Source organism: Paramormyrops kingsleyae, chromosome 22, assembly GCF_048594095.1.
Source record: "Paramormyrops kingsleyae isolate MSU_618 chromosome 22, PKINGS_0.4, whole genome shotgun sequence".
Taxonomy (NCBI): Eukaryota; Metazoa; Chordata; class Actinopteri; order Osteoglossiformes; family Mormyridae; genus Paramormyrops; species Paramormyrops kingsleyae.
In genome coordinates, this window is record NC_132818.1 from 18,624,744 (window position 1) to 18,639,721 (window position 14,978).

Below are 14,978 nucleotides of genomic sequence, written 5' to 3' on the forward strand. Positions count from 1 at the left end.
CACACGTCCAGTACAGGGTCACAGGGGTGTTTAGAACAGCGGGGGAAAAACAACATTCATTTCACGCCTGCGGCCATATTACCAAAAAGTAGCAGAAATCAGTTCAAGCAGAGAGAAAGAGGAAGAGGAGGGATCAGCGGAGGGTATCAGGCAAAACATCCTGTTACCTGAAGTCTGAATGGATCATGGAAGGTAAACAGTGACCCAACGATACATAATTAGTTTAAACGGCAAAAAACAACCATTCAATAGTGTGTCTGTGTATGAAATACTACAACACAGAGGCGGCATTTGCAATGAAGTGTGTTTCGTTTTGCTGTTATCCTTCTAAAAACAAACATAGGTTATTTCAAAATAAGTCATCGTTACGTTCAAGCGTCAGGTGTGGCCCACAGGCCAGCCCCCTGCTGCTGCCTCCTCACGGCTGACCTCCAACCCCTAAGCACACCTCCTTCCCCCCCCCCCATGTCTCCACCCCCAGGGGGCCTCGTCAACAGGTCGTTTACCTCACCGTCACAATAAAACATCCGCCCGTTAGTGTGGTACAGTTCAGCTGAAGGATAAAATCCCAAGGAGGGTTGGGGGTGCAATTACAAAAGTTAAAAAAACAAAAATAAAGACAAAAGATCTTTGGTATTTATCCAGCGGTGCGTGAAGCCCGCAAAATTATTTGCGGATTATTTACAATAAAAGTGTCAGGAAAAAGTACTTAACTCTCAATTTATACCGCTGGAAGCCATCTGATTTCCATTCCAGGAGCATAATTATGCTAATGACTGTGAATCAGAATAAGTTAGTGTTTCTCAAATGCACTTCGAGGCCCCGCAGGGCTTAATTCCATAAAGGCATCATATACATGTTACACGTCTATAAATATCCAGCAAGCTTCATTAGCCGTGGGTGGAATCTGTGTGGGCTGCTTTGTGGTCTGTCGGCCTCCAGGGGGCGCCCCTCTGCTGACTTCGATAGGAGGTGTATGCAGACCCTCCTTGAAGGAAACCCACAGTGGGAGCACCTCCCAGCCCATGCACATGCAGGGAGCGTTGATGTCCCTGGAAGGAAGGATCCGCTTACATCATCATCATCTTGTAGACACAGACCAATGCCGACGTCTTGATTTTCAGCGATACCGATATGTTAACTGATACGTCATGCATCTCTAACACAAACACATACTATCTGTTCTATGTTTTGTGCATGCATGTTGTACGCATGCTCACGTGTTTAAGCATGCCTTGACATTCACACCCTTCATACACACACGCACACACACACTCACCTCGTTGTAACGGATCACATACTGCGATGTGCTGTTAGCGGATGTGAAGATGGAGGAGAGGACAGGTTCCTGGGATGGACAGGTACAGGGGAGGGTGGGGGCAGGTTATTGGTTAGACGTAACCACCCCCCATCTCCGCCACTGAGCTGGGGGCAGTGTGGTCCTATAGGGTCGTGTGTAGGACTGAGGAGATGTGAATGTTAATAAAAACAGATATTTATTCAAAAACGATGCCTCTAAAATAAAGAAAAAATATATATGGATTACTACAGAGCCTGTAAAACCAACAACTGAGCGCGAGTAACACCAAAGCATGGAAAAGGGCTCATACTGGTTTTTGATGCATGCTACCTGTAAAGACTGACCAAATCACAATCTTACCCAGCAAAGGGCGGAGCCAGGGGAATCACTGGCAATATCACTGTCAGCCTACAGGGGGCAGCATGGAGAGAGACAGAGAAAATAGCAGGAATAAGGAGCAAGGAGAGGGTAAACCATAGAGGAAGACACTGCGGGTGTGAAACATCACAGCAGCAGTCTACTTGGCAAATTCCCCACCATCATGCCAGAATCACCCTGTAAGATGGGGGTGGGGGCGTCATTACAAGCACAGCAATACCGGCCACTAACGTTAAAGAAACACAGAACCTGAGCATAATATATTCAGCTAGAGCAATAGATGCTGTGAAACATGGTGTTTCTTACAGCTCTGAGGTTGGGGTTGGGTTTAAATCTCATCTCTGGGTCTGTCTATGTGAAGTTCATGCAGGTTTCCTCCGGCAGTCCCGACCCAATGCCATCTTCAAACTGCATTTCCTGGTCAGGTACACGGCGGGTGGGGCACACCCTGGATGGGATGCCAGTTATCTGATGTCATGTCTAAATCGCTACTAGAGTTTTTGACTGGTATCCTATAGTGGATGTCCGCTGCTGGGACGGGATCCAAGTCTCCTGCTCTTGGTTCTCTGCAATCTGGACAATCAGGCTCTGAATGAATGCATTGTTCACTGCGTAAACAGTCAAAGTGAAAGAGACGGGGAGCCAGAAACCTCATCATGAAAGTCGACGAGCAGCGTGAAGTCAGCAAATTACACCAGAGATTCACTTCTCCCATATTTTGGAATATTTACACTGACTGTTGGGATCCAGTGAAAGGTAATAAACCACAGACCAGGGTTCAGTTCTCCAGAACTGCCCGACACTGACTGGTTTAGCACCAGCTCCCCCGTACCAGTTAATGTTGACCAGCTCCAATCAGAGATAAGCAGACGGAATAAAAGCCAGCCGGTCTACAGTATAGCAGCAGGGAAACAGAAGCTAATCCTCTATATGTACACAAATCTCTGTTCTGTCTGTTTTGATTATTGACATTAAAGAGCTATTGATGTTTGGTGGATTTTTTTGTGAATAAAAATCTTTCTTGCTGAACCTTCCCATTCTGAGGCCCCCAGCTCTCCTCCCCCCTCCTCGAAAATGCACAGGCAGAAAGCGCACTCCTCCGCCAAACTGCACGCACCACAAACCCACCTTCGGCGCCCGGGCATTGTCAGCCTCCAGGCAGCATTGAGTCGGAGACGGTGGGGCCTGTTTCTCGACGTCACCCTCTCTCAGTTCCCCTTCCTTACGGTCTGTCAGCCTGGTCGAGGGACAGAGACACTCAATGGGGAAGGGAAAACGCAAACAGAGGCTATCATGGACGCGCTCAGTTCCTGAGTCTTTTTAGGGATGTCCACCTCAGCCTATAGGGTAGTTAATCATTCCCCAAGGTCAACATGACTTAAGTTAAGAAACAATATGTTTGACTTCCTTCTATCCAGCTTCCAACCACTTATCCAGTACAGGGTCAATGTGATGCTGAAGCCTCTTTTAGGCAGCAGGGGGCGCTAGGCAGGAGACATCCTGGCCAGAACACACACACTGACACACACAATCATACACGGAGCAACTAAGAAAACACTAATTCACCTAGTTGCATGTCTTGTAAACACTTCGATCTGTCCATCACTAAAATCCAGTTTAAAAAAATGCCACACACATAAAAGATGGCCCCACAGAAAGGGAATAGTGATCCCTAAAACCTGGCTTCATGTCAATACCTGTCTCTGTCGGAGTCCCTTGGGCTGCCTTCAATATTATTGTTCACTCCCCTCTGACTGGACAAGGTGGTTCTCACATGTTCCCTTGAACTGGAAACCGCAGATCCTCCCCTCTGCCTCCAGGGGGCGGTAGATGCTGGTACAGTGGTATTTGTCAACCTTTTTCCACTGTCCCTTAGAGCAGTGTGAGTTCCAGCCCCATTTCCTGCACCCTGCCCTGCTCTCTCTTCCTTCAGTTCCTCTGTTCCTCGATCCTGCGTCGACATCTCTGGCACCCTCTGCTGGTCGATTTCAGCTTCTGCCTTCAACTGTTCTTGGAGAACCACGCAGCAGACTGAGGACGCAGTCTCCCCAATTTTTTTCAAGATTCCCTTTATTTCCAGTGACTCTGATTTCTGCTGATTTATGGATTCCTCCAATGGTGGACAGGGCTCTTCAGGTTGCTCACTGGGCAAGGGCAAATGTTCACGAATCTCACTGGGCTTCAGGTTGATGGACAGGGCCTGCTGCCTATCAGAGAGCTGGCTGGAAAGGTGCAGGGGAGGCAACCTAAAGGGACTTTTCTGAAGCTGTTGGAAAGATTTAAACCCAATTTATTAATATTTCAAATTTCACAGTAGGGCTGCCATTTAATAGCAATTCCATTCCTATCCTCTAGGGGTCTCCATAGTCAAGCCAGGGAATGGATATTTGAGGAAGCACTTCTCTGCAAGTGCCTGTACTCACAAATCACACATATAAGAGGAACCTACAACACATGCACCACATTGTACAAGGCTAGGATGCCCAAGGAAGCTGGACAGCCAATTAGGTTTGGACTCCCAGAGGTCTCTCTTCTCCATTAGTAGGTATCATTAGTAGATGTTTCTTCCTCTCCTGCTTTCTCCTCTGGCTATTTTCGACTGGTACCATAACATTAACTGCAGTTATGTTGGTTTGTGAGTGATCATCTCTCATCTCTGTGTTCCCATTTCTACTCCGAGGGAAAGCTCGCACCCACCAGGTCCACCTCGTCAAGGGTGATGGGTTGCGTGCGATAGCGCGCCCCCTTCTGGCGCCGTCTCTCCGGCACGCCAGGTGCGGGGCTGGCCTTGTCTGCCGGCTGGGCCAGCTTGGTGAAAAGGGCCAGCTTCTCGCTCATGGAGAGCTTGGAGCTTTCGTCCTCTTCTTCGGGCAGCTGCTCTTCCTGACCGGCCCCCTTGCTTGCGACTTCTTCCAGGGCTGCTGCCTTGGAGAGACTTGGAAATGAATTTTTAAGTTTTAATGTTAAATTAACTTATGATATACAACTCATCAGGGCTAAAAATACAAATTCGGCATATAAACATAACAGGTGGTTCAGCGTTCAGCACTATTGCCTGACTTTTCAGGGTTTGCTTAATGTCCACAAATTGCCCACAGAGCGTAGGTGTGTGTCTTGACATGGGCTAGGCTCCCTGCCACCCGGTATCGGATTACAGCAAACAGATGGTTGGATAATGCTCTTAATACTTTTATGCAAATTAGGCATATTCTCTGCTAATTTCTATGTATTATTTCCAGTTAAGATTAAGCTGGATTTTACTGATCCCAATGGGAAATTCTGCTGTGCCCAGCAGCGAGAATGGTGCGCACAGATGGATATATATATATATAGTGCCAAATAAACAAAGTGCCTGCAAACAAGCATAAATCCTAAGTTATTTACAGAGGCTGACTGACAGTATAACTGTGGAAAAGCCCACAGGGACATTTTTGGGATATAAAGGTTCTCGCCAAGGCAGCCATTTTAACCAGGAATGTTTTCAGCCGTGCTGTCATGGCGCATCGCAAAGACCGAAAGCAGTACATTAGATAGGAAAACCCAAAGACAGTACAACAAGGAAACAGGGTGGAAATTTAGAAGTACACCATACAGAAATAAAACATCCTGAAAAAGACTGTTGTAGAGTCAATAGATAGATAAATACTTATTATTATTACAATAATAATAATAATACATGGAAAATGGAAAAGCAAAAAAAACTGAAATTAGGCATCGAGTGCTTATAGAGCAGGCCGGAGGGAAACTGGCATTGTTGAAGGGACAAATTGGGAGTGCAAGGGCACGCCGGAGCACAGGTGCAGGGAAGGACGTAATTTACAATCAGGCGTCTGCACCGCAGCTGCACGGAACTCCAGGACCCCAGAGGGCCATCGCTGTACCATGTCCCCAAAGGGCCATTTGGCTACCCTCACACACACCTGCTCCGCACTGCGAACCGGGCGGCTGTCGCCCCACGTCACTTCTTTAATTAGCAGCTCGCCGCATTTGTATCGGCTGCTGCCATAATGCCGAGGGCTTGGCCGCTTGTGGCCGCTTAAGGCGTGGAGGTTGTCGGAATTCTGCCCAACGCACAGGCGGACCACACGGGAACAGAGGGCCAAGCGGAGGTGTAAAGCGGAGGACGATTACGAGCAGTTCCAGGCCCGCGAGCTGCCCGTCTATGCTTGGCTGGAGCCTGGATGAAGCGATTGTAGTGGAAATCGGCAAAGCAGAGACACCTGCAACACCTATCACAGGCCCTGGGAACAATCGCCATGACAACCTGCCAGACAACTGAATGCCACGGATTCAAAAACAAATAATTAGTACTGATGATGATCATGCTAATGGTGACAAAATGTGAATCTCAGGAAGCATCTAATGCATCTACCTTCCGCTCTACAGATCTCTGATTTCTGATAACATTTCTTCTGTCATTTCAGGCACTGACTGCCTAATAAAATGAAATGACATAAAATGTGCTTAAATGACAAAGGGCTTCAACAAGTGAGGCACACAGCAGATTCTTCTTCTGTAAGTGAAAATGTGTGTGACAGCCTAGTGCAATCCATGCTCCTAAAAATATTTGAAAATATTGCTCTATTTGCAATAACAGGGCTAATTCCTTAAAGTTTGAATATAATTTCTTCTGATTACTATGTTGTGAATTAACCGGCCTACTAAAACAATCGACCAAAACGCAAGCGTGCCACACATTATAGGACCGGTCAGTAGCAGGTCCCTCCACGTGACCCGCACCCACCTGGCGGCCTCTGCCACATCCGCGCCGGTGACCAGCTGCGTCAGCGCCCTCTGTCCGGCCGCACGGCGAGCCCGGCGCTCCTGAGGCCGCGGAATGAAGCCGCTCTCAGCGTCAGCCGTCTTCTCCAGCTCCTACGGAGATGCAAATCCACGGCACCGACACTGCAGTCACGGTCGCCATCCCGCCCTGACTAACTGAAATTAACACTCTGCTCGGTTATTAATTATTATCATTATTATACTAAAAACTGCCTTAGAGGGGATTCTGATTGCTCAGCCAGAACCTGCCACATTCAGGTCATACATCCAAGTTCATTAATAGGTGCACATGCTATAAATAAACCAGATCCCGCTCAGGGAAACCTCAAGACCTTCAAACCGATACGGGTATTAGTACCGAGTGTAAGAATGTTTTGGCTAAACCATGTCATTCTGTTTTATTTTCCTAATTTAAAACCCTGATACCTGGGACGTCCTGAAGAGTGATTTCCCCCAGAGCAGGGTGACTGAGGTCACCCCCAGGGACAGAGAGGCAGAGTGAAGGGGCACAGAAGACTGGAAAGCCCTGACTTGGTGTGGCAGAGCAGGGTAGCAGGTAATCCAAGGGGGGAGCTTGGGCCAGCATCACAGATGGGGGCCATTTGGACTTCCCTGCTCTTCCATTAGGACTTAAGCAATGTCAGTGAGAAGAGGCAGGGGTTGGGGTATTAAAATCACCCCAGGGCAGATCAATTTAGCGACAGGCAGATAAATTTAGCAATGGACCAGCTTAGGGTGTACCGTTACTCTCGGCCCCTAAAGCCATTTTTACTGCGAGGGTCTGTGATCGTATTTGTACACATGGGAGGGGGGGGGGGGGGGTGAAACTAATTAGCACCCCTTGCCGATGCCAGTGTCAATGAATGGGCTTATTAGGAAGAATCACACCTAGACTACCAGAACTAGCTAGTAGTGAGGGTTTCCACTCAAACCCCTGCTTATCTTTTGGTCCCATCTCCTTTTTCAGTCATTCATCCTCTAACCCTAACCCCCCCCCCCCCCACCACTCCACAGAATGTGCACCCCAGCAGAGCACACTGTGCCCCCATACCAACACCCCACCCTGACCACGGGGCTCGGCCATAAACTTTGCCCCATTTCCCCCACAATAAAAACATAAATCTGATTTCATATAATGACAGTTAAATGCAAGGCCAACAAGGAGCCAGGGGAGGTGGGGAGGGAAGACGACCGGGGGGGGGGGGGGGGGGGGTGCAGGTTACTGCAGCAGCCCTGGGACTGAAAGAACAACTATCACTGATAGTTTACTTAACTAATTTTTTTATTTAAAAAATGTACATCGCTTTGGATAAAAGCATCCATGCCAAATAAATCTTTCCTTTGGCCGTAACTATGACCTTCAGAGCTGGCTTGAGTGGACAGGAAGTGGCGTGGCGGGGTGGGGGGTGTGGAGGGGCACTCACTTTAAACAGAGACATCTTGGCAGCGACACTCATCTCGGCTTTGTCATCAGATTTCACATCGGCTGCAAACAACAGCGGAAAACAGTCGTTATGACCTGCAAGCACTGAAATATCAGACTTGTATACACGTTTTGTGCAATTTCAGTCACATAAAGGTAAATGTACGAGACCCTACACCCAGTGTGCTTGCCAGATTTTAACATCAGGCAGCCCCCCTTCCACAAAGATTTGACCCCCCCACCATTCCAATTGAAATATCATAATGATGGCCAAATGAAGCTGTATTTTCTGACTCCACTAGATGGTGCTCTATGTTCATACAAGGGCCCAAAGCAAGCCAAGAGCACCATCTAGTGATGTCAGAAAATACAGCAAATGGTTCATGAAGCTTCGTTCGGCCATCACTAAAATATTGCTACAAGTCCACCACTGGGTATCCCAGGCAGCATAGGGTACAAAGGAGGGGAACACCAGTGACAGGTACCAGTCCATCGCAGGACACGCCTGCGCACACACAACGAAGAATTTTGGGACACCGATTAGCTTAGCTGCTGTCTCTGGTAGCTAGTAAACTGGGAGGGACATAAAAGCCCACAGGGACATTTTTTGGGGTTGGAGGGGTCTCTCCAAGGCCCACCCAGTCAGCCATTTTAACCAGGAACCAGGAACACGGCGCATCACAAAGACCGAAAGCAGTACATTAGACAGAAAAACCCCGACACCCCTCTGATTAGAGGACTCACCTCCCACATTTTCCAGCTTGTCGATCTCCAAAGAGCTGAAATGGGAATAAGATGAAAATAATAAGGAGTCAGCCAGCGTTACCGTGACACCCTGGGCTTTTTGGCACCGGCTCTGTGATACATGCTGCTCTCAGCACCATGGATTCCCAGGCACACTGGCAGAATATGGTTTTCCCAGCAGCAGGGGGCGATAGAGGACACAATCCCACCATTACATCTACGGAAGGACTGAGGTGCTCTGAAAGTGCCCCCCCCCAGGGTTAAATCAATGGCATTTGACCCATACATACTGCCTTATCCAATCAGCTGTATTTTTAGATGACCACCACAAAATGAGAAGTAATGTATAGTAGTTTCAGATAAACTCATGGTCTAATATTATTTCTACAAAGGTGTATAACTTGAAAAGTCAATTTAAAGCAAATGAAAGATACAAGCAAGGCCCTCTTTCAGTACACGTTCACACAATTCAAAATTAGTCACATGACACGGCACTCCTTCCCCGGGCGGCTCTGTACCCGCGGCTGTCCTGCATCTCGCCGGCCGTGACCGGCTGGGTCCGGAAGCGTTCGCTGGTCTTGCGGCCCACGCCGTCACCCTCTGGGAGGTATCGCCGAGGGCGGCGCCTCCCCTCGGACCCGGGCTTCGCGGCCAGGTCAAGGGAGGAGGAGACACAACCACCATCCGCGCTCCTGCCCACGAGGCCATAGGAGGACAACAAGGAGGAACGGGAGAGTGGGAGGATCATAAATCTCCAGGATCCGCATACAGCACCACCTACAGGCCATCATGGGTATACATAGAACTGCAGGATCCGCATACAGCACCACCTACAGGCCATCATGGGTATACATAGAACTGCAGGATCCGCATACAGCACCACCTACAGGCCATCATGGGTATACATAGAACTGCAGGATCCGCATACAGCACCACCTACAGGCCATCATGGGTATACATAGAACTGCAACACCAGGACTGTCAGTGTCAACAAGTAAAAAAATTATTCAGAGAGAGTTTCAGAGAGTAGATCTAAAATAAAGACACCAAGTCCACCACAGTTGTTCATTATCATGTACAGCTATAACTGACTGATTTAACAGAAAGAGACCAAATTTTACGCAAGCTGACTATAGATTTGAACTGCCTTATTGTAAAATGGATCAAATTTTCTACAAATTTACAATAAAAATACTGATTTACAGTAAGTACTTGTATTTATTACAAGCCCATAATCTTCATAAGTAAGCAAAATGTGCTTGTGTGGTAAAACAGTAGATCAGTGGGGTAAACTATAAAGCAGCTTTTATATACCCAGTGTTAACTGACAACACCCCTTCTGTAGTACACCCCTCAGGTTCGTGGCTGAGTGACCTTGATGTCTTGAAACTTGCACTGGCACCCCCTAGTGTCGGAGCAAGGTAACACCTACATGCTGTGGCCCGGGATCCTGCCGCGGGTCTGCTGCATCAGCGTGCTCCTCAGGTGGCCCACGGACACCCGCGTCTGCAGCTGCGGCACGTGACCGGCCAGAGGTTCCGGCGAGCGGTTTCCACTGTCATGCGGGCCGCCGGAGCCATCAGACACCTCCCTGCAGAAGTGGGGGGGGGGGGGGGGGGCAGGAGGTGAGAGATGGAATAAGGCTTGAAGGAATGACAGTAACACTTTACTTAAAGCAGTATAATACATACCTTCATAATGCATTATAATACGTTCATAAAGTATTATAAACATGGGTATAACTATAAAAACACATTATAGCCATGTTTATTATGCATTATGAATGTCCTATGAAGTTCTCATCTATAATGTACTATAGATACCTTGATAATGCAGCACAAAGTATCCTTAATGCTTACACTGACCATTACAAGGCATTATGAATGTATTTTAAAGCATTTCTTTCTATTTTAGCTATGTTATTCACCTTATAGTAAAAGGCCTTGAGGAAATGAAGTAATACATATCAAATATTGCAATGACCAAGACAATTGTTCAACGTCTCAATATTTTCTCAAATTTTAGACTCTTCCAGACAGCCCGCTTTGGGTTTGAGGATAGCATTACAAACTTGAAATTCTTTCAGTCAGCTTGCAGATGTAGCCACCTGGGATGCTTCTCCTACAGTCCTGAAGGAGTTTCCACAAGGTTTGGGCACAGGTTGGCTCCCTGCTCTTACTCTTCGATCCAACTCATCCCAAAGCAGCTCTGTAGGGTTTAGGTCGGCGGATTGTGGGGGTGCTGAGGCTCATTATGTTTTTGAACAAAAAATGGTTTTCAGTTGGAGTTCCAAACTTTTGGCTGGTACTGTATTGTTCCGAAACTGGAAATGAAGATTCCAAAGGCTGCCACTACCGACCCCTGACCCATGACCGCTGACTGTGGGCGGTGCTCACCTGCTAGCCACTCCCCCAATGGTATGGTTTCCATTGGAAATATTTGGGGTGTACGCTTCCTCCACCAGGGGTTCTGAATCATCCAGGGCAGCTCTGCCCCCATCGAGCCTGCCTGGGCTGTCAGTTCCAGTGCCGGTCGTCTCCGGGACCTCGCCGGCTTCCCTCCTCACATGCTTGGGTGGCAGCTCCTCGATGATGCCGTACTGTTCCGCCAGCTGCCTCCGCCGCTCCGCCTTGTAGCGGGCGATCCGCACGGCCTTGGACTCCAGAACCGCGGCTTCCATCACGCCGGTACTGCCCCCCTGCTTCTCCCTCGTGCTCTCAATGGCGCCCCTCAGTGGCCGGGCATCTAACAAAATCCTGCTAGGTCACGAGGTCTCAGTCTAGGTCCAGTGGAGCTCTGTAGTCCTGGGTCACCTCGATCACAGCACAGATACCATCCCACAGCTGACAAAACAGAAGAGGATTTTTAGCTGATCTATCTGGGCTCAGCAGCCGCAATAAACATTACTGCTGCTGATAGCATTTAGTTGAACTACTAATAGTATTATTTGTAGTACGGCAATTTCATGCAAAAGTCAACCTTACCATGAAAAAATGAACTCAGAAGCACAGGAAGAGGACTAGTTTAAATGTCCACTTCTATATGCTTCAGTTCATAGGTTCTCTCTTAATTAGTATTTAAATTGTTTCATACAAAAATGAACCATGCAAGCATTTGCACAATTCCATTTGGAATAGTTAGTTTTTTGATTCTGAGACAGAAGTGGCATGGTGGTGCACTGGTTAGCACTCACACCTCTGGGACCCGGGTTCGAGTCACATTTTACTGCCTGACTTCAGCTACACTCTGCCAGCAGTGACCTGCCCCCCCCCCCATATCAGCTGCAGATAGGTAAGGATAGACAGTATTGATAATATTTTCTAATCTTATACTGTTTTTACAATAAAAGTTTTTGCGACATGTCTATGAGATCGAACATGCAGCAACCAGTCCCAGTCCCCATAAATTCTTTGATTCCAGTATATAAGCTCACTTTTCCAGCTGCTGAACGCCCCCCCCCCCCCCACAGAGGCATAGCTTGTTTGTTTTTAATATGAAACCTCCAGACATGCCAAGCACAGGTCAGCATGCCACATCTGGCTGACTGTCATTCCCCAAATAACAGGCAGACCCTCCACAGTGGGGGGTGTCCACTCCCCGGACTGCCGTGACCCCCACCACCTGCCGGACCGCGCATCAGCCTAAAAATATAGCACTGTCTCTGCCATTTCTTTTCGCAGCTAAAGAAAGACTGACAGGAAGGCGTTCTTGCGCAAAACCAAGTCATAAACTGAAGGGCCATCGATCCCATGCCAGCCCCTGCATCAGAAAGACACAAACCGACCTGGCTGACCTTTCTGAGGGCAGGCCTCACACAGCAGGTCAAGCGAAGCACTCCGGTTCATTTCAGCTGTTACTGCCAAATCTATCTATATATCAGACGGGTGACAAACACCTAAGCCAGAGACGTAAAACGCAAAAGCAGTGCAACATCACTGCAATCCTGACCACGTTTTACCTCATGCTACTGCCGAATATTCCATGCAAAGGTCCATGTAATGTCACATCTGTAACACTGATAAAATGCCACGTAATTCTAACATGTAAATTAAAATATGAATTTTGAGGATTTGTCTATATTCTACCCAAGAGATTACATGAAAAGATATGCAAAATGACTCATCGATGCTAAGCCGGTCCATGCTGTGAGGCGTTCTATACGCCAAACTATTAGTCCAAATGTTCCACCCGTAGCGCTGAAATCGCCCGACAGTTATTCATGTTAACTGCCTGGGACATTCACGTTACAAGCCTGATACCTGCTGATTAAACATGCAGTTTAAGCAGCAGGTATTAAACTCTAAGATCAGACCACCCAAAATAAACACATGTGGCTACAATAATTTTAGCTGCAATATCCTGTTTGGAGCACAAAGTCTCAAAGTTCAACTGCAAACGAATATAATCCCATTTATTAACCTCAACATCAAGCCTATTCTGACTCGGCCACATCAGCCAGATTTGGCTGCGCTGCTTGCCTATCATCTGCATCTTCTAGATGGCAGGGTTTCAGTAAGCTTGGAAACTAACCCCCTAAATAAGTGGTTCTCAACCTTTTTTTGCACCGCGACCCAATTGCTGCCATGCCAACTCAGCTGCGACCCAAAATCAAGTATCAGGTTTTCATTAATGCTGTGATCAAGCACGCAGTGCACTCTGCGATTTATGCCAATCAATGCCTATTGCACAAATCTGATTGGATGTGCCAATCAATTTTAAATTAAATATCTGTGGTTTGGTTTCTTGGATTGTTTGAGTGTTCACTAGTTTTGTGCTAAGCATTTGCAGACCCAAGATCCGTTTATATAGGTTTATACTAGGATTGGGGCTGGGAAATCTGATCCTGGATCAGCATAGGATCTTGCTGGTTTATAAATGCTTACATTTCCAACTCTGCCTCGCGACCCTTTCAGAACTTGCCTGGACTAAGCTGGTCCATAGGTCCATGGGTTGAGAATTGCCGTCCTAAATCATGCACTGCTGCATTATACATCAGCCGTAAGGTGTTCTGGCTAAATCTGATGCAGCATGTATCTGCTACACATCGCTGAAGGTGAAGATACCCTACAAACAAGCGGCACAAAGATATCATGCCGGCTCGGCCTGGCCAACCTTCAGAGTGACGCAAGCCTGTGAAATGTCAGGCAAGGTAGAGGGGTGACTTCATCACCTCGATGGCTCGGGGTCCGGTCTGGCTGCATCAAGCACGTCTGGCTAGACCCTCGTCCAAAGCTGGGCCAATAACATCGAGGTCTAATAGCTGTAAGACTTTCAATTAGGTGCTTTACATTGGCTAAAAAAAGAAATCTAGAACTGCCTCTAATTTAACTTTAGTAAAATATCTTACAAAGCATTGACCGAAAGAAGCATTTGCCTAATAGAATTAAAATAGTGACAGAGCATAAAAGGGATACAGAGGATGGCGTGTGCCAAAGGCCTGAAGCCGCCACCGCCAGGTTAGAAATGGACTCTCCTCCATCCGACAGGTGCATTTGCCGCATTAGGTACTCTACACGAAGAGGGCAGCAACCGGTCAACTGAGAGATCTGCCGCCTTGGTCTTCAGCGCCGAGCGGGAATGTCGGCAGCGCACAGATCATTCGGACGGCATGCGTTCCAAAAACGACCCGCAGGGCCAAAGCAAAGGACACCGCGGAGGTCTTCCGACGGCCCGGGATACGTGCGTACGCACCCTACTCAGGTACCAGACACTCAGTGCACCATAAATTAGATGATGTACAAATAAGGCCAGGTCAGGACAACGGTCCAGGTCAGGACAACGGTCCCGGTCAGGACAACGGTCCCGGTCAGGACTGACAACAGCAACAAGAATATCACCAAGTTCCCAGCACAGACAAACGTAAGTGAAAAAGTATAAGTGTAAAAGAAGGGATATTTACCTCTCGGAGACTAACAACTGCAGGCTGCATCTTAATAAACAACTACCATCGGTAGAGTTGATCGTAAAGATTGCCTGATGACACCTATTCCCCCGTAATCTCTGTGGGGGGGTTTATGCAACACAGGCCTCACGTGCACACACGTGCACACACGTGCACACACGTGCACACTCCAAATACGCCGGCAACACTTGTCCCGTTGGGAGATGTCAGTCTTCATATTAAATTACACAACGGCTCTGTGTCACAGGCTCTGAAGTCGTGTCATTCTCAGCAGGAAAGGGAACTCCACATCGGCTCCCTGATAAAGTTATACGATAAAGATACACGTGGATGACAGCCTTGAGCCCTTACGCGACAGAACCCGGACATTAGCGTAGCTAGAACAAGCCCTACCTTCCTCCGATTCCCCGCTCAGGTCCACATCCGGCTTAACTTAAAAAAGAGAGACA

General features: G+C 47.8%; 1 protein-coding gene across 10 annotated transcripts in view; it reads right to left on the minus strand.

Annotated features, from left to right (window-relative positions):
• The window catches only part of LOC111855994 (supervillin-like), a 35,940-nt gene that overhangs the window by 14,433 nt on the left and 6,529 nt on the right, over nucleotides 1-14,978 (minus strand). For 6 of the 10 annotated variants that reach the window (XR_002841015.2, XM_023835572.2, XM_023835567.2 and 3 more), the window contains exons 2-12: nucleotides 11,024-11,470; nucleotides 10,060-10,218; nucleotides 9,146-9,319; nucleotides 8,628-8,662; nucleotides 7,885-7,946; nucleotides 6,423-6,553; nucleotides 4,376-4,613; nucleotides 3,376-3,944; nucleotides 2,807-2,915; nucleotides 1,661-1,708; nucleotides 1,280-1,348 (exon numbers count right to left, since the gene is read on the minus strand). Coding sequence is in view for 9 of the 10 variants with exons in the window: in XM_023835572.2 (XP_023691340.2) it covers nucleotides 1,280-1,348; nucleotides 1,661-1,708; nucleotides 2,807-2,915; nucleotides 3,376-3,944; nucleotides 4,376-4,613; nucleotides 6,423-6,553; nucleotides 7,885-7,946; nucleotides 8,628-8,662; nucleotides 9,146-9,319; nucleotides 10,060-10,218; nucleotides 11,024-11,307 (1,878 nt within the window). In the remaining variant the exon portion in view is untranslated. Of the gene's footprint in view, nucleotides 1-1,279; nucleotides 1,349-1,660; nucleotides 1,709-2,806; nucleotides 2,916-3,375; nucleotides 3,945-4,375; nucleotides 4,614-6,422; nucleotides 6,554-7,884; nucleotides 7,947-8,627; nucleotides 8,663-9,145; nucleotides 9,320-10,059; nucleotides 10,219-10,554; nucleotides 10,608-11,023; nucleotides 11,471-14,978 lie in introns of those variants that run through there. The other 4 variants (XM_023835577.2, XM_023835576.2, XM_072704987.1 and 1 more) reach the window with 3 other exon arrangements.